The sequence below is a fragment of the Cotesia typhae genome, unplaced genomic scaffold, assembly GCF_013202065.1.
Source record: "Cotesia typhae breed Kobodo isofemale line unplaced genomic scaffold, CoteBio_Ctyphae scaffold_13, whole genome shotgun sequence".
In the NCBI taxonomy this organism is placed as follows: domain Eukaryota; kingdom Metazoa; phylum Arthropoda; class Insecta; order Hymenoptera; family Braconidae; genus Cotesia; species Cotesia typhae.
This window is the reverse complement of record NW_027423774.1, coordinates 16,687,350-16,713,452: the sequence shown is the minus strand read 5'-3', so window position 1 is coordinate 16,713,452 and position 26,103 is coordinate 16,687,350. Positions and strand designations below refer to the sequence as shown.

General features: G+C 29.6%; 4 protein-coding genes across 6 annotated transcripts in view; 3 read left to right on the top strand and 1 right to left on the bottom strand.

Annotated features, from left to right (window-relative positions):
- The window catches only part of Brat (tripartite motif-containing protein brain tumor), a 136,830-nt gene that overhangs the window by 10,788 nt on the left and 99,939 nt on the right, over positions 1–26,103 (bottom strand). The window lies entirely within an intron of this gene.
- On the top strand, positions 1,669–2,616 carry LOC141534107 (uncharacterized). Its single transcript, XM_074253244.1, has 2 exons — positions 1,669–2,284; positions 2,360–2,616. Exons 1-2 carry the CDS (start codon positions 1,972–1,974, stop codon positions 2,614–2,616), a joined length of 570 nt encoding a protein of 189 aa, XP_074109345.1. The 5' UTR covers positions 1,669–1,971.
- Positions 3,019–4,478, top strand: LOC141534866 (uncharacterized). Its single transcript, XM_074254473.1, has 2 exons — positions 3,019–3,197; positions 3,267–4,478. Exons 1-2 carry the CDS (start codon positions 3,188–3,190, stop codon positions 4,115–4,117), a joined length of 861 nt encoding a protein of 286 aa, XP_074110574.1. The 5' UTR covers positions 3,019–3,187; the 3' UTR covers positions 4,118–4,478.
- Positions 21,031–22,628, top strand: LOC141534931 (uncharacterized). The gene is made up of 4 exons (XM_074254581.1): positions 21,031–21,251; positions 21,428–22,012; positions 22,199–22,481; positions 22,551–22,628. Exons 1-3 carry the CDS (start codon positions 21,068–21,070, stop codon positions 22,462–22,464), a joined length of 1,035 nt encoding a protein of 344 aa, XP_074110682.1. The 5' UTR covers positions 21,031–21,067; the 3' UTR covers positions 22,465–22,481; positions 22,551–22,628.

Here is a 26,103-nt window from a genome sequence, read left to right as displayed (position 1 = left end):
ATGGTATGGAGTATTCTCTGGTCTTTTCTCGACCCTCGTGACGTCCTCGAGGACGTGAAACCTGGGATGGATCGATGAATATATGTGGGGTTCGAATGCTCTTTCATTCCTACTCCACCTTCACCTCCTCCTCCTCCTCTTACTCTTGTCCCGTCGGTTCGCATCCACCTTCTGCTTTAGCTTTCTCGTCATTCCCATTTTTATATTATGTATTTTCCATATTCATCGAAACCTTTATTTTTTTTCCGTCCAGAAATAAAAGCTATCATAAAAAATAGATTAACTTTTCTAAAGTTCATTTCAAATAAAAAAATTCATTTACATTTAAATAATTTTTATTATAAGATAAGGGGAGAAAGATAAGCCTCCTAAGAAAAAATTTCTCATTTAGATTTTTTTTTTTTTTCATCATTTTCAATTTGTTTTAACTACTTTCATTTAATATTTTGTTTACTTTTATAAATTTTATTATAAATTTATTGATTTTTTTTTTTTGATAATTTTAAATTGTCTTCCATTAAGTAGGAATTCTATTCAATAAAGTCTTTATCTTTTATAAGACATTAGCGCGACGTTACGCATTAATTTAAGCGAGAACTTGGCGCAAGACACCACCGTGTCTCCGATTCAAATCTTTCTCTTTAATTATCACCTACAAAGGAAATTTAACAACTCAAAGACAACACTGATTTTCTTTAGCATTTTTTTATATTTTAATTCAACCTTTTTTTTCCAACAGACATTTCAAATTAAACAAAAGATTCGAGATGTAATTTTTATTGAATACGGAAGAAAATTTAGCATGAATTTAAAGATAAAGAATAAAAGTAATATAAAATACTGAATGTAGATTTTGTTTATTTTTGGAATCATAGAAGCGCTTTTGGGCTTTCTTCTTTTTGACTGACTCGATTCGATATTTTCGCTCGAGTAAAAGCAGATCCAATATTAAATATAAAATACAAAAGCAATTGCAGTAAAGAATAATCAGGGTTTACACATTTGCATGACTGAGTCCGCACATAAGAAAGAATATTACACTAACTTGACGTGGATCATTGGTCTGGAAGTTAACGGATAATTTCGAGGAATCCATTGAATTATAGGATACACATTAGAACACGATTATATATGGGGTATTCCATGCCAAATCGACCACTTTTGACCCCGACCCTTTTCGATTTGGCCGAAAGTTTTCCATCCTTTTCTACCCTATAAAAAACGGTTCTCAGAATTTTTTTGAATTTTTTTACCTAACTCCAAAAAAGTTATGAATTTTTCAAAAAAATGGCTTTTTTATTTTCAAATAGCCATAACTTTTTCAAAACTAAACATTTAGGTACCTTTTTTTTTTTTTAATTTTTGTTTTTAGATGTACTTTCCGATAAAAAATATTAAAAAATTTTTGTAAGTCAATACATATGGAATTTTTCAGTTTTTTGACAAAAATCAATGATTTTTCGAAGTTCGACATTTTTTTAAAAATTTTTTTTTCTAAAATAAACTTTAATCAATTCCACAGTTATCCCTGTAGAACCCAGATTGGGCCGATTTCTCTTTCTATTTTTTTTTTTCAATTGAAAAAATATTGTTAAATTTTCAAAAATGGAAAAAAAATTTTTTTTCATAAATTTTATTTATATAATGAGATAAATACAATTCAACGATTTCACGGCATTATATTCACAATTTAGAGGCTTCATCGATGACTGTATTTAGTAAGATTCAAATTTTAATATATCAATTAGATCGATAAACTAGGGATAACAATTATCGACTTACCTATAGCCAGTAAACTAGATGCTATAAGCTAGTATGTTTTGATTAAAAGTGCGGCTTTTTCATTTTGAGATCTAAAACATAACCTATAAATCTTTTGTGCAATCTAGTGTTTTATAAAAGATTGTCATTACATTTGTTGTATAAATAAATAATTTCTCTAGTTTATAAGCGCTTTTTTAATTTGTCTTTATGGCGTCAAAAAAGGTATTTGATCGGTGTTGTAATCCTTTTGAGTTGGAATCTCATTTTAAAAAAATTGGTTTACGTCCGGCGACTGATATTATGAAAGTAACGTTAGGATTAGATGATAATTATTTATTATGCAGTTCATGTCGAAAAAAAGCTTCAGAGTTAGTGAAGCAACAAACAAATGCTCGTAATGATCCTAGTGCTGATGTAAGTGACCGTGAAGACAACTATAGTGACAATAATGACAACAATGATCAGGCTGATAATGATAGTAATACAACTGCCATGGATCTCCCATTATCCTTATCATTCCGTAAGTTTTTTTAATTATTTATACGTTACTTGAATACATTTCTAGTAGCTATATGTTTCACTATTATTTTTTAAGGTTCCATGTCATTTGATAGCGAACCCAAAGCATCACAATCAAGCTCAGGATCCCAAGTTAGCGCTGCAACTCAATTACCCGTAATAAACCATGCATTAGAATTGTTAAATCAATCACCGATTCCATCGAAGAAATTGAATGATAATCAATTTTTTAACAATAAAATAAATCGGGTATCCGACAGCTTTAAAAAGTTTTGCTTTCTTCTTCAGATGAAGAATCGATTGATGACGATGGTGAAAATTTTCGCTCTCTAATTAAAATGTTGTATGATAAATTCAACGATAAAGAAACTGATAAGTCTTTGAAAATACAAATTTTAACATTATTACCTGTAAAATGGAGTGAGAGACGTATTTGTGAAACTATGAATACATCAAGACATTTGTCAAGAGTAGCAAAAATTTGGTTGAAGAAACGGGTTTACTTTCTACACCTGAATCGAAATTAGGTATGGGTAGCGTAAAATCGATGTTTTAAATACACTTGAAAACTAAATTACTCAACATTTTTGTATAGGAGGACAATTACTGATCAGGTAAAATTAAAAATTGAAAATTTTTACAACGATGATGAGTATAGTGCTCAAATGCCCGGTATGAAAGACTTTGTATCAATTCGAAGTGATGATGGTAATCGGATACACGTCCAAAAAGACTTATCCTGTCTAACTTAAAAGAATTATACCAATGTTTCTGTGAAATAAATCCTACTGAGAGAATTGGATTTTCAAAATTCGCTTCTTTGCGACCAAAACATTGTGTGTTAGCAGGGGCAAGTGGAACACACACCATCTGCGTGTGTACGATTCATCAAAACGTGAAGTTAATGATGCTTGGTAATTATCAAATTAATTAATAATTATAAATGCGTGAATTTTAAGTTTACTAAATTACTGTTATTTTAGGTGCAAATATTTATTCTTTGACAAGGAACACAGAAAAGCCCATTAAACACTACAGCGATTACTTGAGCATGATTATATGTGAAAATCCATCTTTTCAGTGTTATTTAGGTGGATGTAAAAACTGTCCTGGGGTCGATGAGTTGAGTAAAATTTTACTAAAATGTTTTGAGGACCGGGAAATCGAGAATATTACATATAAATATTGGATATCAAAACCGAGAAGTAGTTTAGAAACTATTATTAAGCCTACAGAAGAATTTGTGGAAAAATTTTGTAGTGAGTTAGAAATTCTTCTACCTCATTCGTTCATTGCTAAGAAGCAAGCCCAATTCTTGAAGACATTGAAAGAAACATTGAAACCAAACGAATACGTTATTATTTGTGATTTTGCAGAAAATTATGCCTTCGTAGTACAAAATGCGGCAGCTGGTTTTCACTGGAATAATAATCAGGCAACAGTTTTTCCAGTCGTTATTTATTATACAGTAAATAACAAACTTGAACACAAAAGTTTAGTAATTATCTCAGATTCTAACAAACATGATGCCGTTGCTGTTCATGTTTTCATCGAAATAATAACTGATTACGTGAAAAGTCTTCCTGAACGTTGTAACAAGATTTATTATTTTTCTGATGGAGCTCCTCAACAATTTAAAAACTTTAAAAACTTTGTAAATTTATATTACCACGAAGATGATTTTGATATTCCTGCTGAATGGCATTTTTTTGTGACTGCCCATGGGAAAGGTCCGTGTGATGGAATCGGTGGTATTCTCAAACGACTTGCAGCGAGAGCAAGTCTACAACTCGCGGTAGACAAACAAATAACGACACCAGAAGAAGACTTTTGAATGGGCTTCTGCACCGGATAACTTGCCGAATATTATAGTGAAGTTTTCCCCAGAAGAAGATTATGACACAGCAGTAAATGATTTAAATGATCGATTTTTGAAAACGAAACCGATTACAGGAACTCAACAACTACATTGTATAATTCCGGACAAAAATGGTTGTTTACTAGTTAAAAACTTTTCGAATTCGAATGAACACAGAATTTGTAAAATATTTAAACGACAGAGAGAAAAGTAATTAATTTTAGCTGCATCAATTATTGATCTTACTAATTACAGTCATCGATGAAGCCTCTAAATTGTGAATGTAATGCCGTAAAATCGTTGAATTGTATTTATCTCATTATATAAATAAAATTTATGAAAAAAATTTTTTTCCATTTTTGAAAATTTAACAATATTTTTTCAATTGAATAAAAAAATAGAAAGAGAAATCGGCCCAATCTGGGTTCTACAGGGATAACTGTGGAATTGATTAAAGTTTATTTTAGAAAAAAAAATTAAAAAAAAAAATGTCGAACTTCGAAAAATCATTGATTTTTGTCAAAAACTGAAAAATTCCATATGTATTGACTTACAAAAATTTTTTAATATTTTTTATCGGAAAGTACATCTAAAAACAAAAATTTAAAAAAAAAAAGGTACCTAAATGTTTAGTTTTGAAAAAGTTATGGCTATTTGAAAATAAAAAAGCCATTTTTTTGAAAAATTCATAACTTTTTTGGAGTTAGGTAAAAAAATTCAAAAAAATTCTGAGAACCGTTTTTTATAGGGTAGAAAAGGATGGAAAACTTTCGGCCAAATTGAAAAGGGTCGGGGTCAAAAGTGGTCGATTTGGCATGGAATACCCCATATATACCAGGAATATCTCTAGTCGGTAACGAATTTCACAATTACAATGGATATTTAAGAATATTTTTCTTTTAATTTTCATTTAAAATCCGAGGGTAAATGTAATTTAATAGCTTGAAGCTCCCACCTACTACCGACTGGCTATCCCAGGAATACTGAATAAAAGAATAGCTTGTTCAAAAGCAATGGAAATCTTTTGTTAATTTCCTCCTTCATTTTACTTTTACGGATAATTGTTTGAATAACAAAGTAATCGGAGCGCTGGTGAAAATAGATATCAAGCTTCTTCTAAAATAAACCTCGGATAGTCGACTAGACATTACGTAATACGAATAGTATATATAATCAATTTAGTAGCTTCAATTTTTTTCTTTTTCATCAGTGTTCTCTAACAGACTACACCCCACCCTCTCAAACGCCATTTGGTCTAATCGATTTTTTTATCCTTATTTATGAGTTTCTGTTCGATTAGCATTGTAAATTTTTTTTTCTGCACAACCAATAATTTAATATCACCAGTGGTCTTACTATTACACAGATACGTACAAAATTTTATGCCCTTTTACATTTTATGGGTATTCTTTTTATTTCTCTTAAATTATTTCGCTGATAGGACAGTTTTTATGTTTTTCATTTATTATTTAAAATTTATTCTGTAAAAAATTCTATCTATTTCCAAATTAGTTTTTTTTATTCTCATATATAGTCATATAGACATTATTAGATGTAAAAATTGGCCGTATATGTCCATATCAGAAAAATTTTTAACGGTATGATAAAAACTCTTAAGGACAAAGAAATTTATAAAATATAATATAGAATTATCTCGGATGATAAATGAATTTGAAAAGAAAGTTTGAGATAAGTATTATACTTATAAAATAATAATAAGAATAAATGTATACTCTTAGAGTTGAAGCAGATAATTAATCATTGGGAGATAAAATTTTTTCTCACAGACATCGACCTTGGAACCTTGAAAAGCTGGTGAGAACCTTGATACGTGGACCATAACCTCAACTCGTGTGTTCTCGACATCGCGGTGAATTCGATTTTCGTTGGCTGTAGGAGAAGCTTAGCCAGTAGCAGCAGTACCACCAGCAACCCCGGTCTAGTGTTGTATTTATGAGCACATGGCTGAGAGTGTGTGCAAAAGGGATGTTGGTAAGCAAAGTACGCCAAATATAGTAGCGAAGAGAGAGATGTTAAATGTGAAAGCGAATGGAGGGAACAGAAGGAGACAAAACGATTTGCCGAGCAACGTTATAGTCCCTTGCGATTCATCCAGCAATGGGTTGCACGCCTTTCTCCCTGATGGTTGAATGCACCCCGTGGCGAGGGACGACGCGTCTGGTTACCATGGCTACACCGCATCGACCATCTCCTCCAACCCCCGCGCTTTACCCTCGTCTATACTGTTCTATACTTTACTATACTGTACAGCGGAGGATGGAAGATAGAGGACAGAGGATAGAGGATAGAGGGTTGAGAATAACCAGGGTCGGTGGGATAGAACCACGCCGCGAACTGACGCCGGTGAACAGCAAATGCGATGAGAGAGGGACCACCGTCTATACTTTTCCACCCTTTCTCCTTTTCCCTATATACCTCGATCCACTACTATCCCTGCTATCCCTTTCTAGAACTTTCTCTCACTCTCTTTTACTTTCTCGCTCTTTCACTGCGACAACCCCCTGACTGCAACAGTCTACAGTGCATCGCCCTTATACCCGAACAACGCAGCTTGATTGTGCGTTCGTTTGTAAACTTGCATACTGGGTGACTGTTTCATCAATTCGCTTCGTACTTTTGCTACGCTGATGCAACATTTACTTTATTCATGTCCAAAAATCATTTTTAAAAATTTATTTGTTTTGAATCGAGCTGCTAAGTTTTTGGATAAAATAAAATTTTTCAATTAAAAATTTTTACTTGATTAAAAAAAAAATTATTTTATTAGTTACAATATTTTTTTCTTTTAAATTTAGTTTGTTTTTCATCAGTACAGCCAATAATAATTAAACTTTTGCTGAGAAATTAAAATTTTTGTTACCTCTAACAGGTTATGGGACCAAGCACATTTCCACTCTGAGAATTTATTAGAAATTTCTTAATGAAAAGTTGGAAGAAAAGTGAAAAAATGTTATTCCATTAATACACGTCTTTATAATAAAGATGAAAGCAAAGTATTGAAACGTTTTCGTTTTTGATATCGTAAATTTAATTGAATGTAACGTAACAAAAAATTGAAGCTGAAAGACGTACCCTAATAAATGACAAGATGGAAAAATTAATTAATTTAAGAACTGAATGAGAATTTTTAATCAACTCAATGGAAAAATTAGAGTATTGAATAATAATTATTACTATAAAAGTTGTATATTATTTTGTAAATTTAGCAGATGAGCGGTAGCGAATTGTTGTAATTTGATCACCCGGTAGGTATAAACGCATTTCCGGCGACAAGCCAGAAAATCAATATCAAACGTCGCAATCATCAAAGTCATTAACGGCGCGTCACTCGACGATGCAGACTAACCAAGGCAGTACCACAGAAATTCTAGATTTTACCGGAATGACCGATCAATACTGTATTAAACTTACATACACTTACTTACTATCGCACACTAAATACACAACCGATTCGTTTACTTTCTTATATTATCGTAACAACATAATATCAAATTCTTTATCTATCTCACACTTACTTTATATTATTATTTTGAATAAACCAACGCCGTTTATTATCGCATGATCAATATAATAGCCTTTCGTTTAAATTTATGATAATTTTATTTTACCGCGGATTATATGTCCGGTGCGTGTTTTATCAGTAAAAAAAAAGTGTACCATGGAACAAAATAGATAAAAAACAACTAAAGGTCGGATGGAAAGCGAAAGGGTGGCAGTAACGAGACAACGACTGTCGGGATCAATAAAACTTTCTGTGTACACTACACACTACGTCTAATAAATTTATTGTAAATACATGCATTAACGCTTTACTCTATTCAACTTGTATCATATAAAATTCACCTTTTACTGGAAGTACAATTAACAATTCATACTGACAAAATGTAACTTGTAATTTTCAATTCAATTAAAAACAATCATTTATTATTATTGTACATTGAAATTGAAAGTTTTAAAAAATGAAAGGTTTTAAAGTAAAAAGTAATGAGAACCACGGTTGTCCCTGAATTTTCTATCGTCGCGATTCAGAAACCGTGACCGTGTGAGTAAGTGAGTGGAGCGATGGCTGGTTAGTGTTGTTATTATATAGAGCATTATATGAAGAATACAAAAAAATTTTATTATACTACTACTGCTATTACTATTACTATTATACTACATACATATGAATATATAGAAAATAAAACGTATGCCACCCGCGACTATACGACGTTTCCGGATGATGCTGTGCGGCCGTTCCGCTGGAGAAATTTTACGAGTTCGAGTGGTAGGTGAACTTGTTAGTTCACGGATAGGATCGCTTCGCGGATATATACCAAAGCTAGGACTGCGACAGAAGATACTTTTCAGAAACTTTAGTTAAAGAAATTCAATAATGATAATAATAATAATAATAATAATAATAATAATAATAATAATAATAATAATAATAATGTGGACAAAGTGAAAGAGACAACAAAAAATGAGAAAGAGATATACGATCACGATAAAGAGATAGGATTTAGAGTAAAAGAGATAAGAAAAGATAAAAAAAATGGTTAGATGGAGCGCGAAAACAGCTTTTATATGTATACATCACTATTATTGTTGTTATTATTATTATTATTATTATTATTATTATTATTTTTAAAAAATGAAATAACGAGTAGTTTAGGATACAAATGGAATAAAAGATGGTATATGTACTTGTTGTGATGCCGAGAGAGGTCACTGTACTCTATACTCTCACAGATCATGCAGCCACGCCGGTTACGGAAGGTCACAATCCGAACGAACGGAGGGACGGACAGACTGACCGATGAACAAGTTAGTGTACTGTAGTGTAACTTGCATTCGTCGATTATCCAAGTTCGCGCTTACTCGCAATTCGCAATATATATATATATATATATATATATATATATATATATATATATATATATATATATATATATATATAATACTGAGCTCGAAACTTTTAAATCTTTCTCTTTCTCTGCTTTGAAGTCTGGATTCTATCCTGTAGTCTGTAGTCAATGCTCTTCTCTGTCTGTACTGGTACATACTTTGGTTGTGGTGGTACTGCTGGTGGGTATATCGATTCTCGAAGCTTCCGCTTCTCACGCCCTCGTTGACGAACCGGACTCAAATACTCTCGCCGGATATTATAAAATATTTGCATGCCAAGCGGAGCAATCTCCCATTACAAAATTCAATTACTGATGAGTTTCCTTTGCTCTTATTGAAAGCCAATTGCCGATGGAATTGCGACAGACAGATTATCATTTTTTTTTATCTTTACTTATTATTGATATTCTTAATTTATTGTCTCAACTTTTGATTTTATTCTTTACATTTATAAATTATAAATTTACGTCAGATACTTCCGGGATTGTCATATTTGAGTCACTGCACCCACCAGCTCCATCATTATTATTATTATTTCTTTAATTTATTCTTTACTTCAGGATTTATAATGAGTTACGTAATAAGTTTACTTTTTTACATTTTATTTTAGTTTTAGAGATCCGGACAATCTACAAAGAAGAATTAATATGTCGGTTTAGTGAAGTGGATACAACTAAGGTTCAAGCACCGTTTGACCGGTCGTGATGACTCACTGACAATAGTATCAGCACAAGACCCGCCGTTATTCACAATTACCAATACAACTGCTAAATTCTATATTCTATACTTATATAAATACGTATCTGTCGTCGAGTCTCGTTATGAGATGTATTTGTTTTCTTCTTTTTTAACCAGACTCGTGTTAATATGAGAGAGACATTAATAGGACTCATAACGCGACTCGACGGTACTGTAAGCTGTAATCCAACAATTTTTGCCGCGACAACATTCTCACGCCAAGTGTCGAGCCTAATACATACTTCAGTAACTTTTTTGTTTCATTTGTAAAAATATAAATCTGACATTACATCAATTTATTTATTTATTTTTAAACTTCGCCATTTATTTAAACGTTTCACTTTTATTTAATACCAGCGCTTTGTGTTGCTTGTATTTTTGTTAAATTATTAAAATAGTTGACTAATTGCATCGTTTTTGTAGTTTTTCGAAAGTTGTTCAACTAAATGTGTGTATTTATTCGGAGCGATCTCCAACATTAATTTTGAGTTAAATATTAAATTGGAATTAATATTCTTTAATTTATGATTTTTTAATATAAAGCATTGAATAGAAGGAAATAAAAGATAGAACTTTCAATTTAAAAAAAAAACTCTACCATTTTTTTTTTAATTTCGATTAATTAATTTTCGAGTCTCAAAAAAAAACTTTGTGACATCAGCTGTGTTCCAACTTTGTACTCAGATTGAAATCAACGCGTCAATTTGATTTACATTATCTTACTAATTTTTTTAAATATTTTTATGTAGCCTCCGAAATTTTATCAGTTAATTTCGATAAAATTTTTGGAATAACACGCATATACGCAGAGAAAGTCAGAAACAAAAATTTTTCTATGTCAAGAAAAATTTAAAACAATTTTATCAAATCAACGTAGAAAAGTGTTAAATATTTAACATGATAATTTAGACATATTAACGGAAAATTTTTTACTCAAAAAATGTGTTAAAATAATAATTGCATGTTCCAACATAAAAGGACAAGATGACACTAGATATCATCCCGGATTATACTGAGTATAATCCAGATTACAATGAGTATAATCTAGATTAAAATGAGTATAATCCAGATATCACCCAGTATAATCTGGATTATACTAGCTACTATCTGAAAATTTTTTTCACAAACATTAATATTTTCAGAAACATTAATATTTTCAAAAAAATAAATTCTTTGTATAAGTTTTAACACGCTACAACCGAAACAAAAAATGTTGATTGATTAGCATTCAAAGTCAATTTATGTGTTAAAATAAAATTAATGTCATATGCTTTACCAAAATTTTTGGGTATAAAAAAAAACCACAATCAGTAATACCTATGTAATCTTTTAAATAGTCAAAAAAAAAAAAAAATAACTAATTAAGAATAAATCATCAACTATAAAAAAGAATTTCAACCGTGCAATAAATAATGATTTTTTTTTTTTTATTTCGCAATGATTAATTACCGCAAATGATTTATGATTACTAAATAACCAGAAAAGATTAATTTAAAAAAAAAAATAAAAGGTTTACAAGAGACAAGTTCAATTACATTAATAAACTTATTAATCAGTCTTTGACCTCGAAGGTCAATGTCATTGCTTAATGTTACCGTATAAATCTATTTTTTCTCCACATATTTATCTTTTATGAGCCATAAATATTACCACGTTGAAATAATTTCAAAAAGAGTTTTACTTGTAGATAAGATCAAGTGCTCATAGTTGAGAATTTCTAAAAAAAATGAGTAAAATTTATCTATTTAGTATTCAACTCGCTTTTTTTTTATTCATAATTTTTAATGTTTTATATTTTATGTACAGCATCTTATTCCTTATCTCATCTTTATTCGGTATATTAGCTCGAGTGAATTTCCCACAATATCGCTGGGTATTGGTCTTCGGTCACAAGTGCTGAGGATTATCCAGTAAAGGCACTCGATTGGTTCAGTTCGGGTCGACGAGCTCTCGTGAAATAGAGACTCAGCGCACACCTGTGGCGTTAACGATTATCGTGAGACAAGAGAGGACGAGCTTCGAGCTTCAAGTTTATCCTAGTTGCCCGCCTGCCTGTCTGACTATTATTTTATACATACATACATACATATACATTAATGTAAATGTGAATAGATGCCAAGAGAGTAATATAAGACAAGTAAAGCAAAAAGAGGTAGCAGTCGTCCTCGAAATCGTGTCTTTTACCCTACCACCCTCAACTTCACTAAACTCATGTATATATACATAATATACCTTTCTCAGTAAATGTCAGTCTGTGTGTGTGTCCTTTGTTCCTTCGACTCTGTGAAAATTCGCAGGATATCGTAACAAAGACAAATTGACTTGGTCTTGTCACTAATAATCATTTTTTTTCCTCTTCTGACAGAGATAAATCTTTTTTAATGTAAATTTAAACACAAATAATTAATCTTACATTATTTGATAAAATTTTTAGTTGTTTCATAAAAATTTTTTTTTAAACTTTTACGATAAGAGCGAAATAAACTTTTAATGAAAATTATTGTTTGAATTAATAACAGAAAGCTAGAAGTTTATTTAAGACATTGTGACATTTTAACAAAACAACTTTTACCATTTGTACTTGCAATTAGTAGTTTTTTACTGCTTGTATCTATATTTTTCCTTCAAACAGCATTTTTTAATGCCCTGACTCTTAATTAATTACTGTCAATGTGTTCTTCATTATTGTGCTCTTAACTTTGCTCTAACTTCTGAAAAAAAATTTTTTTTTTTTAATAAAAAGAATATAAGAGTTTAGGGACATTCATCTATATAATTAAGAGAATAAAAAAAATTTTGTCTCTGGAGTGTTTATGAGACAAAATGGGTTTCTTTCAGTTAAACTTAATATTATTAGAAAGGTCTTGACCTAAATTTGTTCCTTTTCACAATTTAATATATTTTTCAATGACATTACTTTTAAAATTAATTAAAAAAGTACCCAAATAATGTGCATAGTAATTGAAAATATCGAGGAATTATTAAGCTAACGATCTTTTATTTATAATTTGTAATTTTCGATAATCAGATACTGACTGCGCCGGTTGCTTCTTTTAATAAAATTAATCACAATTCAAAGGATTCAATTACATCGTATCTATGTTTAAAAAAAAAAATAATCACCAATCTCATTAGTATTTATGTCTGGACCGATGTTATGGTGTACTAAATTTTATTACGTTTATCATAATACAGCTAATTATTATGACTATGTGTAATTTTGGATTACTACCCAATATTATGTAATTAATTATAAATGAAGACTGTTTGTTTTAATTTCAGTATGAATTTAATTGCTAAAATGTTTGAAACCGGCAATGTAATTGCAATTGCAAACTAATTAAGATTTTAATACAGCCACCACAGTATTCTGCATTGTTAATTCAAATTACAGTTTATGGCTATGAGGATTAATATGTTCTACAATTGCTTCAAGATTAATTGTAACGTTTATTTTAACACTGTAAATAAAATAGTGCACTAATATAAATAATCGGCTTTTGTAATCGGCTAGAGAAAATTTATTGAAAAACACCGTTGATATCATTTGAAATTTATTTATCGATATATCGATTCCCAAATTAGTTTAATCTAAGCGAGTAGCGAGTGATATTGATCGCGCTGTACGAAACTTGTAAACGCAATAAATTTAGAAAAACATCAACGATTAACCTAATTACTTTTTTATTAGCCTCGTCTTATCGATGATAAGTGCCCTTTCGAAAATTACTGTTTGAATCCTTTATGTTCAATTATAATTCGATCAATATAGACTTGAAACAGGTCATTGAACATTGATGACATATGAATATATTTATGTTCTCTATTGTATTAAATCTGCTTTTGCGTAATATATTGAAGGTTTTCGATCGGCTTCAAAATAATATTTTTTTAAAAGACAGAGAAAAAATTCCTTAACCAAAAAATTATTTCAAAGAGTTTTATCACACTGATTGAAAAATTAATTTGATTTAAGAAAAAAATTTTAAAAAAGAAACAATCTTTTTGTGGAACTTCAATGTTTTGAGTCAAGTATAAAAATTCTCAAGCTAAATAAAATTTACTTCATAGAAAAAATTTTTTTTTTAATTCAAGAATATTCCTGCTTGTGTGAAAACAATAAAACTCTTCAAAATTCTTTTAAATTTTACTTGATTCAAGATTTTTTTTGTACGAAAGAAAAACCTACACAGAAAAAAAAATTTTTTGAACCAAGAAAATTATAAGGAAAACCGAAGTTATTTTAGAGCAAGAAGAAATTTTCTTGGCTTAAAAAAGTTTAACTTCGTTCAAGAAATTTTAACTTCATTCAAGAAATTTTCAATCTTCTTTATTTAAGAAAATTTACGCTTGACTCAAGACTTTTTTTCTTTCTATGTAAAAATTGCCAAATGTGTTAATAATTTTAGCATCGCTAATTTGAGTTAATTTAATGACAATTGATAATTTTTTAATTGTACTACACAATGTTTCCTGAATTGTATTAAAATTTTGACAACATTACTGTTAATAATCGTAACAAACGCTTAAATTTAAATTGCACGACAAAATAGCGTCTGTCACAATGAAAGCAAAAGGAAGAAAATGAAAATAACTATGATGTTGATTTTAATTATCAGCTAGACCAACAATTACTTGAATAGTTGAATATCGTCGCGACTAACAACTCATTCATTGGTCCCATGGTTTCTCACTGTAATTTTATTTACACTTACGTATATCCGCGCATGTTCATATGTGTGAATATTTATGTCTGTACGTAATGGCAATAGTATACGTACATTATACGCGATAGTATACTAGTATACCAGTATACACTTGGGGCGATTGTAGCTGGGGTTTGTTCGCGCTTAATTCTACACCAACCGCTCAACTACCCTCGTTGGCACAAAGGACTCGGCTTTAATGGCCGGAGTAACGCAATACGGAAGCCAAGGCGTAAGAAGGAAACGCCATTGTTGGTGGCCCACATGCTACTCATCCCTCTTTAGATATATACATATACATGTGTCTATATTGTATATTTATTTGTGCACATGTGTGTGTACGTACGTACTATGCTAGTGTTACTCACTAACTCACTAAATTTATTTCTCTTTCTATTCTGTGTTATAAGCAGTCTTGAAAGTTGTTTCTTTACCGTTAACACACTAACACTTGGCCGACTTATTGCTTAGACCCGTATGCATCCTACTAAACAGCCACTTTTTCATTTTTGTTTCGAAGGGTCTCTTTAATGTCTACGAAATGTAAGAACACTAGATCTTATTAAAAGAACAGCAAGATATTAAAGAAATATTGATTACCATAAATTTAACAAAAAAAAAAAAAAAAAAACGACATTGTAGTGAAGTATAATAATTGAGATCAATACTCAAGTCTTTTTTATTCAAAAATAATGTAATTTATTATTACTCTGCTTGTCGATTGATTAAATACAATTTATTTCAGTTTATACGTATAGCTTAAAAAAAAAAAATTATTAATCCGTTGGCTTGAATTAGATTTACTAGTAACAACCGCTAGGCGAAAAAATTTTAATTTATCTATATACAATCGGTTGAAAAAATAATTGATGAAAAAAAAAAAAAAAATAATCGATTATTATTTTTAATAAAAAGCTAGAGCAAACTTTACTGAAGAATGAAGTTCGCTTTCCGCAGACAACTATTTATTTTTCTTAAAAATATTTAAAAGATTTGAAATCAATCTTTATTCTTCGTTTTATATCTCGTATCTAAATTACTTTTTTTTTTTAAGTTATAAAAAAAGTCTTCAAATAAACAATCTTCTTAATTTTTAAATAATTGTGAAAAAAATATAAAAATATCCTCTAGAATTTTTTGTTTTATTTTAAAAATTAACTTGTGTTTAATATTTGCTAAAAAAATCCTAAAAATAGTCAGAAGTTCGTCAATTTTATTAAATTAGTTAATATTAATTTTTTTGAGAAATTATCAAAATATGATCAATTTTTTTTTTAATTTGTGATGTTCACTATAAAAGCATTATATATTTCTATGTTATAATTTATTTATGTACGTAGGTAATAAAATTCTAGATTTTTGAACTTTATTTATATCATAGTGCTGTTTGTCTGACGTCAATTGATCTTATCTACTAGAAACTGAGTCTAAGAACTAGCTCGATTCTCATTTTTATGAGATAATATTTAAAATGATGAAATAGTTCATTGAAAAAAATATATCTATATATATTAAGAATAGGAATATTGTTTTAAGGATGAGACCCTTTGTAATTATTATCATTGTGAATGCAGACGTTATTTAGAGCTTAGTACAATAACGTTGTTTCTTATATTGGATCGAGTTACGTACATTGTTTTGAGTTCGGTCCAACGCATGTCCCGTGTAGTGACAAGGAGAAACAAAAATAAAAAAACAATAAAAATTAATGGTAATCTGAAACCTAAAGCGAAGGATAATTACGTGAGGGTTTCATGGCCTTGTCACCGTTCAATCAATAACAGAGTTCTCTGTCTTCTGATGAAATTAATTCAATACTTGCCAAAGAAAGTATTTGATTCTATAGAAAATTTTGGCCCTCAGTAAATTCTCTTGAAAATTATTACTGTAGATAAAATAATTGAATTATTATCTGAAGATTATTTATGGTGAGACCATTAATAAAAATTATGAAGAGAAAACATGAAACAACATTCCTAGAAAATTTTATGAATATTTATAAAGTATATCCCAGACAACACGCTGCAAGTTTTGTCATTACAACTTTTGCTGAATAAATAAAAAATTAATTTCACTTTCAGCAGCAATGGTCGGTTGTAAATAATTTATTTTCAAACAGAATTTTACGTTAAAAAATTTATTTCAGTTCTTACTTTATTGATTCGTGTTTGAAGAAAAATATGTATAAAAATAACATATAATGCAATGTAATAGAAAAAAAAGTTGAATTTAAAGCTTAGAAATGGAAGTAAAGAGAGCACAGGATAAAATTTATCGAAAATTTTTAGTATAAAGTTATAAAGAAAAAGTTCAATTGACATTACAACTCCGTTGATACCTTACGAGAATTCTGATTCAAGTATTCGAAACTCTTGAAGGCTCTTTCGATAGAATAGAATGTACGGAGGAATTTTCGGGTTTTCCATTTGAGGTGACATTTAATGTTTAGTTGGGATTCCAACGTCCTGAGTACAGCAAGATTACTTATACTTTTTGTCGCAACCAGTAAAATTGGACAAGTAGTTGTAGTTATAGTTACAATAATAATAAATTTAATGGCGGTGGTATTTGTAGTAGCGATGTTCAACAGAACACATTGAATCGATTCTCAGGAGAATCACAGTGGTTCTTTCTGTTCGATCCAATCCTTCCCTAATCTTAGCACGTGGAGGTAATAACTCTAGCTCATGCAGTATAATGATAAAGAATTTAAAGGATGAAAAAGTGATAAATTAAAGATTTGGTTGCCGTTAGACTTTAAATATTTTATTTATGTCCTATCCGAGGAGAGATCGACGTTGAAGTTTTGATTTTAAGTATCAGGGGTAGTGTAAGGTTGATGGTTTCAGTTGAGAGTGAATTATAAAGTATAAATAATAATGGGTTCAGTGTAAGGAAATTTAACGATAAATCGGTGTCAAGTTCATTATTCCCCGGAGACTATTCCCAAGTTCACCTTCACACGAGTGATGAGGACGTGGTCGGTTGAACGAGGGAACGCGATCGATACCAGCGGGATATGTTCGGTGACGCTTAATTGGCAACCGAGATAGTTGGCACGCGTCAAGGTGCTCCGTAACTCGCACCGCATGTGGTCCAACGGTTAAATTCACTTTTATCATTATCATACATTGTTTGTTAGATTTATTGATTTAAATCTCACGCTTCATCCGCCATCTCTATCCTGTTCTGGTTGTCCTTGCAACCTCGCTCAGGGGTTATTTACTCCAATTTATCAATTCAATTCCGTTAAGCCCATCTCGTTTTAATTTAACTGTTTATATGTGTAAATCACGTACGCCAAGCTGAATTTATCCATACTAATTACATTCTCACATACAATGCGACTGCGAGTCATCGCACCTTTAATTACTGATGAAAAACTATCTGATTTCGATTTATATAATTTATTCAATGAACTTTTATTTCAATTTGACTCATTGCTTATTTTGATCTATTAGATGAATGATTTATGCACTAAAAAGAAAGGTAATCTCAATCGAGAACATGTTAATCTTCATATTTTGTTCTTGCTCAAAAAAATATTTTCTTTGTTTTTTTTTTTTTTTGTTTTAAATTAATACTATGAAAAAACTTGGATTGAAAAAAATAAATTTTTTGAAGAAAATTTATTCTTCAGGCAAGTTAAAAAAAATTTTAACCAAAGCAACTTTCAGAAAGAATAAGATGACACTGGATATTATCCCAGATTATACTCAGCGATATCTGTGGTGAAAAAAATTTTCAGATAGTAGCTAGAAAAATCTGGATTATACTCATTGTAATCTGGATTATACTCATTATAATCTGGATTATAATTATTGTAATCTGGATTATACTCATTATAATCTGGATTATAATGATTGTAATCTGGATTATACTAGCTACTATCTAAAAAAATTTTTCACTCAGTATAATCTAGGATGATATCCAGTGTCATCTTGTTCTTTCCATGTACTTTGCTTGAAAAATAATTTAACTAATATTCAATCATCTGAAACTTTTAAATCAAAATGTTTAATTTTGTAAAATTAATTTATTTTTCGTTTTCTACGCTCTTAACTTAATTTTTGATTCATAGAAAAAAAAAGTCAAGGTTGACTCAAAAAAATAAAAAAAAACAAAAACACTAATTATAAAGTCATTCTGTATAAATTAATCAAAGCTTACGAGAATTTGATGTTAATAATCAAAAGAATTTAATGAAATTTTGTTTTCAAATTGTTCCGTTCTCTTTTTATTTCTGGCTACAAATGTTTCTAATTTGCGAAGCGTTGATTATTTGATGGTAATAATCATTAGCAGAAGCTTTTAATGGCTACTACAAACCTCTTTATGTCTATCTGTGCCTATTATGTATTTGCCTTTTAATGTTAAGACACGAATAGTTTTAGAAAGAAGGTCTGTTGAGGAATTTTTTAAATATTTACTGCGATGGAGAGCAATAATTACTTAGGAGAATTGTTTTAATTAATGTTTGGCATTGTTTCGTAACGAAATGTAAGGTGAAATGGCTACATAGTTGGGTAGTTGAGTTTACAATTTTGTTGTCAAAGATATTATCATTTACTCGATGAAATTTTCAGAAACAAAGGACGATTTTAGCACAAATGAAAATTCGTTAAAAAAATTTAATGATACTGGAATTAAGATATCGGGCAATTTTTAAGATTTTTTTAGTGTATAAATTAATATAACAAATTTGTATTTATAATTTTAAAAATTCTGAATCTAATTTTTTTTGTTAAATATCGCCGAAAATTATAACACAATAAATTCGACTTGTCGCATTTGAAAATAATTAATAGCTGCCATGTTTAAATAAATCGATCAAATTGGCTCATCTTTGAACTGAATTACTAAAATTAGCTCAAAAATAAGTGTCTTCAGTTTTATTAATATCTTTTTAAAATTATCAATGTTATTGCGATGGAAATTTTCAACAAAATCGATCATTGATTTTTTTTCAATTTATTATTTCGCACAAACAGTAAAAATTAAATTGTTTTCTTTTAATGAATACTTTTCAACTCTAATTCATTTTTAAATATTTTGTACTTGATAATAATGATAAAAATCTTAGTAATGAAATATACACATTTAGTATCAAAATTTCTGTAAAGATTAATCATAAAACGTAATTATCAATCCATGAATTTTAATTCAACTTCAACCTAATTACCATTTCATTTCTACTAAATATTTTCCGTGCCTAAATTTACCGTATCTAAAATTACTTCTACTCGGTTATTTTTCATGGCAAAAAACACATATACATACTCGTAATACATGTCTCTACATTAGGGTGATTCAAAAAAAAAGAATATTTTTTTTTTCGTTTGGTACTCTGAAAAATAGGTTCCTAGACACCTCTAAGAAAGCCTCTCCAAGCATGAGTTCTTAATTGTAACGGGATGGTCCTCCTTCTTACAGTTTTCTATTTTTTCTTATTATCAGATAGAAAAATTTATATCTCGCTTCCAACTACTTGAAAAAATATCTTGTTCCTTAGATTTTGTAGGAAATTGAATGCTCTACAAAAAGGTCTCTTACGATTTTTTTCGTAAACCCAACCGTTTAAAAGATATTAACGGTTAAAGTTTGATTATTTTTGGGAAAATTTTTTATTTCTTATGAATTTTATAACTCAATGAAAAAAATCATTATGAATGATGAAACTCATAGTTTTGTAGGAAATTTACTGCTCTATAAAAATGGTCTCTTATGATTTTTCGATCAAGTTGAGCGTTTACGAGATATTCATCGTCAAACATCAATGCATATCAATTTTTCTAGTTTTTGATCAATAATTCGAAAAATTTCAATTTATTCTGTGAGTTTCAAGGAAATTTAGACAAATTTGAGTTTTTATTATAAAAGCAACTCCTATAGATGTTTTCTGTTCAAAAATTCATTTGAAAGTTTTTATTCTAATAATATTTTTTTTTAATTTTATCTTTAATAATTTAAAATCTTAATCGCGTTGTCATTTATTATTATGAAATTTGTTCAGTGCGTATTTTTAAATTGTTTTTCACAAAATATACATAAAATTTTCGTTCGAGGGGATTTTTGTTTTGAATTCCATTTCTTCTTCTGTTTGTCTTCTGAAACTAACGCCATCTATGTTTTTTACTCTCAACTATCTTCAGTATCTACCCATTTCATACCGTATTTTCAGTGTTCCTAAAACTGATCATCTTGAATACGTAATAAAATAATTCATTTTAAATAAGTCTTATAATCATCATATAAATTTATTTATCATCAATTAACCTACAATGAATAAAGAAATACGTTTTATCGGAATACCTCTACAAAGAATTTCGGAACGTAAGTTACCAAAAGTGAAAGAGGTTATGCGTGTGTTTTTCTACCAACTTAAAATTTTAAAGTATTCAATCAAACAAAGTGCTAAAAATTCAGTTGACCAAGTTATTAAACTGTGGAGAAAAAATCAGATTCCAACTAGTGGAGCTCCTAATGCAGTCAAAAAATTTCTTCGCTATCACAGTCAATAGTTAAAATTACAAAAAATTTCGATAAAAAGAATTCAGCGCAAAACCAAAAGGAAATGAAATTTCAGACTGATCTTGAACAATTATTCGACATTGTGAGCGAAAAATCCTTAAAAGTGCTTGATGATAATATTAGAAAGTTGTATTTGGATCAAAAATTCGGTACCCATAAAGAGATTCTTTCTAATAATGTACCTGTATCAAACTTAACCACAACTATGATGGGAATAGATGAGAGTAGTAAGTATCTGAGATATTTAATTATTATAAAGTCAGGTAGTAGTGTAACTTTTCATAGATGACTAGATGACATTTGACTAGACAATTTTTGGAGTCCTTTCTTAATTATTTGTCATCAAAATGAATAAATTCTATACATTTTCTTCGTTTAATTTATAAAACAGATCTTATTCCAGACTTAGATCAACCGTCTACCAGTCATGCGATTGTTCCAAGTGAAAAATCAGAGTCGTTCTCTACGTATACATTAAGTGGAGTTACAAATTTTGGATCTGATTCAGAGTATGAACCTCCAATTCCGACAAAACGAGCAAAACTTGATGTCTTAACTCCTGAAGTCATTTTTGGACTCGACCGAGCTAATGTCAGCAGTAGAAATGCGATGTTTATTATTGCTCCGGTTTTACTAGCAGTAGGTATTAAAATTGAAGATACAACGCTCAGTTATAGTTCAATTCAACGAGCTCGTATGCTTCAAAGAGAAGACATTGCTAAAGGACTTAATGACAACTTTAAGACACACGATAAATACGTTGTGCATTGGGACGGAAAAATGCTGAATGACCTTGTTGGATCAAAATCTGTGGAACGGCTACCAGTTATTTTAACTGCATTTGGTACCGAACAATTACTTGGGGTTCCAAAAATGAATTCTGGGACGGCAGACAATCAAACATCAGCCATTTTATCGACATTGAGTGAATGGGGTATTACTAATTATGTTAAGGCGATGTGTTTTGACACGACGGCAGTTAATACAGGTAACTTATCAATGATAATTTAATCTAAAAATATTTAATTATTAACGTTCTAGTTTAATTTTTATTGCTTACTGAATTTCACTTTTGAAATTATTGAGAATTATTTACTCATTTGGATTTTAAATATAATCTACAATTTGTTGAAAATATTAAATTTAACGATAGTTATCTATTTTCTTTATACAGGAATTTATAACGGTACATGTAAGGCAATTGAAAAGACTTTGGGAAGAGAGTTAATGTGGTTACCATGTCGTCACCACATTTTTGAGATCATATTGAGAAGTGCATTTGAAGTATATTGGCCTGTGTCATCTGGGCCAAACGTACCAATGTTCGGAAGATTTAAAAAATCATGGGATGAAATAAATAAAACTAATTATAAATCTGGAATTGAAGATACTGTTGTTGCTGATATCATTTTGGATAAAAAAATGAAATATCTAGTTTAATTGCACAATCCTTACAGGTATGATTTAACTGCGATTTTAAGAAAAAAATTTTCTTGTTTCTGACAAATTTTTAATTGTTTTGATAGTTACTACAACCCCGAGATGACTATAAAGAATTGTTGGAATTGTCGTTGATTTTCCTTGGAGAAATGCCTCAAGAAGAAATTTTTTCAAACGTCCTGGTGCAATTCATCATGCTAGGTGGATGGCGAAGGCAATTTACAGTTTAAAAATGTTTCTATTCAGAAATGAATTTAAACTTTCTAATAAAGAATTGGACGGTCTTCGGCAAATTTGTATATTTATAGTTACACTGTATTTAAAAGCTTGGTTTTCATCAACTTCTGCAACAACTGCTGCTAATCATGACTTGCAGTTTTTGAAAAATTTATTCGAGTACAAAAATATCAATTCATTGATTTCTTCAGCAACTTGTGAAAAAATGATTTTGCATTTATGGTATTTAAGTGATGAACTTGCCATTTTATCATTATTTGACGATACCGTTTCATTGGAAGTAAAAAAATATTGTTGGAGCTGTTAATACTCGTAACGGTACATATTCTAAAGCTAAAAAATTTATAATTGATAAAAACGATTTGAATTCATTAACGCAAAAAGTCTGAGTGACTTTGTTTCTAAAAAGTCTTTAAATCTCTTTAAAATCTTTGATTTACCATATGACTTCCTTGATAAAGATATTGAATCGTGGCCTACTAATGACAGTTACATTGAAAATAAAGAATACTTTAACCAATTGAAAGTTGTTAATGATTCAGCAGAACGAGCTGTTGCATTAGTTAGTGAGTATAATCAATGCTTGACAAAAATGAAGAGCAATTCCAATACTTATTGCAAATTATCAAAGAACATCGAAAAAACTACCCAAACTGCAATAGAGGAAATTATTTACAGTAAAAGTGTACCGTTATGTTGAAAATATTGAAAATTATATGGCAGTTGATAATTAAATAAATAAATTCTTCGATAAAAAAGTGAAACACATGTGAAACACACTAAATTGAATTATATATTTAAAAAAATGCACTAATTTTTGTTTTAATGTAATCAAACATGTCCAAGACTAAAAAAACTAATTAAAAAATAGTTCATAACATATTTCTATTCATACAAACTCAAATTTGTCTAAATTTCCTTGAAACTCACAGAATAAATTGAAATTTTTCGAATTATTGATCAAAAACTAGAAAAATTGATATGCATTGATGTTTGACGATGAATATCTCGTAAACGCTCAACTTGATCGAAAAATCATAAGAGACCATTTTTATAGAGCAGTAAATTTCCTACAAAACTATGAGTTTCATCATTCATAATGATTTTTTTCATTGAGTTATAAAATTCATAAGAAATAAAAAATTTTCCCAAAAATAATCAAACTTTAACCGTTAATATCTTTTAAACGGTTGGGTTTACGAAAAAATCGTAAGAGACCTTTTTTGTAGAGCATTCAATTTCCTACAAAATCTAAGGAACAAGATATTTTTTCAAGTAGTTGGAAGCGAGATATAAATTTTTCTATCTGATAATAAGAAAAAATAGAAAACTGTAAGAAGGAGGACCATCCCGTTACAATTAAGAACTCATGCTTGGAGAGGCTTTCTTAGAGGTGTCTAGGAACCTATTTTTCAGAGTACCAAACGAAAAAAAAAATATTCTTTTTTTTTGAATCACCCTACTCTACATCAGTATCAGCCGATAAATTTTTTTACCCTGAGATTATTTTTCAATTTGTTGTCCACACGCGATACATAACTCACAAGAGGTGGTACTAGTGGGTGGCACAGATAAGAGGATATTCATAAAAGAAAGAAAGAAATAATCATGATAATAATAATAAAGAGAAAAAAGTACTTAATATCTTACAAGAATTTTTAAAAATTATTTGTAACTGAGTGGTGACGTAAGCAATTTGTTTTAATTAAACCAGCAAGTGCAGCTTGCCATAATATAAGCTTACTTACGAATAAAACGAACCTCAACTCCTAAATATAAATATTAGAATGGTAGTAGAACATCGTCTTTCATAGTCGACGCGGCATGTAAGCTTCGCATTTATATCATACTTTACGATCCGATGTTGACAGCTCCAGCAAAGTAGCATACAAATTGGTAAATTATCGCACGCTTCTATTATACCTTCATATATATGTATAATATAATATAAATTATTCTTTCTTTTTTAAAATTCGACTCTCTTCGTCATATTCATCGCCGGTTATTTTTCTTTTGATAAAGTTACCTAACACATTTATATTTTTTCTGTTGAATTTAATCCAATACTGTGAAAAATAGAAAGTGAGTTGGAAAATTACACACTTGATACTCAAAAATAATTTTTTTGCCATCAACATGCTTTATATTTTTTTTTACTATTGACATTAAAAAACAATAGTAAAAATCTAACGTCTGACAATTTTTTTTTTAACAAAGAAATTATTATTAAAAAATTTTATTAAATTTCACACGTAAAAATTGAAAAACTTTTTAAATCTAATTTTTTAAATATTTGTTTTATTTTGCTTCATTTTTTCAACAAAATCTAAAATTGAATTTCCCGCTTTTAATCCTAGCGCTTTGAACGGTAATGTACTTCAGACGTCGACCACCACTTTATACAATTAATTAGTGATTTAATTTTTTATTTTAGGATTCATTAATTATGAATTATTTCAATCATTATTATTAATAGTTTTTTTTTTTTAATTCTTATAAAATAATGAATCTAATAAAAAAAATAATAAAGCCGATTAATAATTTTAATAGATACCGTGTTAGTACAGTAAAAAAAAAAATTAACTTGATTCAAGAGAAAAATTCTTGAACGAACAAAATAATTTTGAAGAGTTTCATTGTCTTCAATCAAGGCGAAAAATTCTTCCAAATTATTTACTTGATTCAAATAAATTTTTTTTCCTGTGTAAAAATTCAGACAATAAATGAATATTTTTTTTTTTTAATCAATTCCTTTTAGACTAAAAACATTATAACCATGCTTCTACCTGAGAAAGTCGACACTGAATTATGGCTTGATAGTAATACACTCCCCTGATATACAGTAGCGGTGTGCAAAAGTAATAACAATAAGTACACTAAAATTTATCGAGGTGATAAAGAGAATTATCTGAGTGGAGGTCTACCGCTAAGCAGATAATCGATCGCAGATGGTTATTTTTGGATGCTAGATTATCTGTATTAAGTTGTACGTGATGATATTTATGTTTTATTGCATTAATGTGGATAAATGATAGAGCTAAGAGAAAGTTCGAGTGAGAATATAGAGAAGCGCAAGTGACAAACCGGAAACGAGATCGAGGACCACCACCACCACCGATGACGTCCTCCGGCTGATTGGCAATAATTGAAAACGAAATCCCCGAGTGGGCACGACCCTCGCCGGACGCTTGTAAATAATTATTCGTCTACGCGAAGCGAAAATCCCTGTCGACCACCCTATGCACTACTCCCAGTATGTGGAAAAATCGATTTTATCACACACATGCATCACGTACTTGTAAGCAACCCACTGGTGTGAATACGACCAACAATCCATTTGTGTACTCTAATAATAAAAAAATAAATTTTATCAGCCCCATTATTATTAAAACGTAAAATTGT

Bases quoted from the DNA above. Each gene is read 5' to 3' on its own strand.
- LOC141534107 (XM_074253244.1), top strand. From the start codon at position 1,972: ATGGCGTCAAAAAAGGTATTTGATCGGTGTTGTAATCCTTTTGAGTTG. The intron at 2,285-2,359 runs GTAAGTTTTTTT...TTATTTTTTAAG, and splicing joins CCCATTATCCTTATCATTCC to GTTCCATGTCATTTGATAGC.
- LOC141534931 (XM_074254581.1), top strand. From the start codon at position 21,068: ATGAAATTTCAGACTGATCTTGAACAATTATTCGACATTGTGAGCGAA. The intron at 21,252-21,427 runs GTAAGTATCTGA...ATCTTATTCCAG, and splicing joins GATGGGAATAGATGAGAGTA to ACTTAGATCAACCGTCTACC. The intron at 22,013-22,198 runs GTAACTTATCAA...TTCTTTATACAG, and splicing joins CACGACGGCAGTTAATACAG to GAATTTATAACGGTACATGT.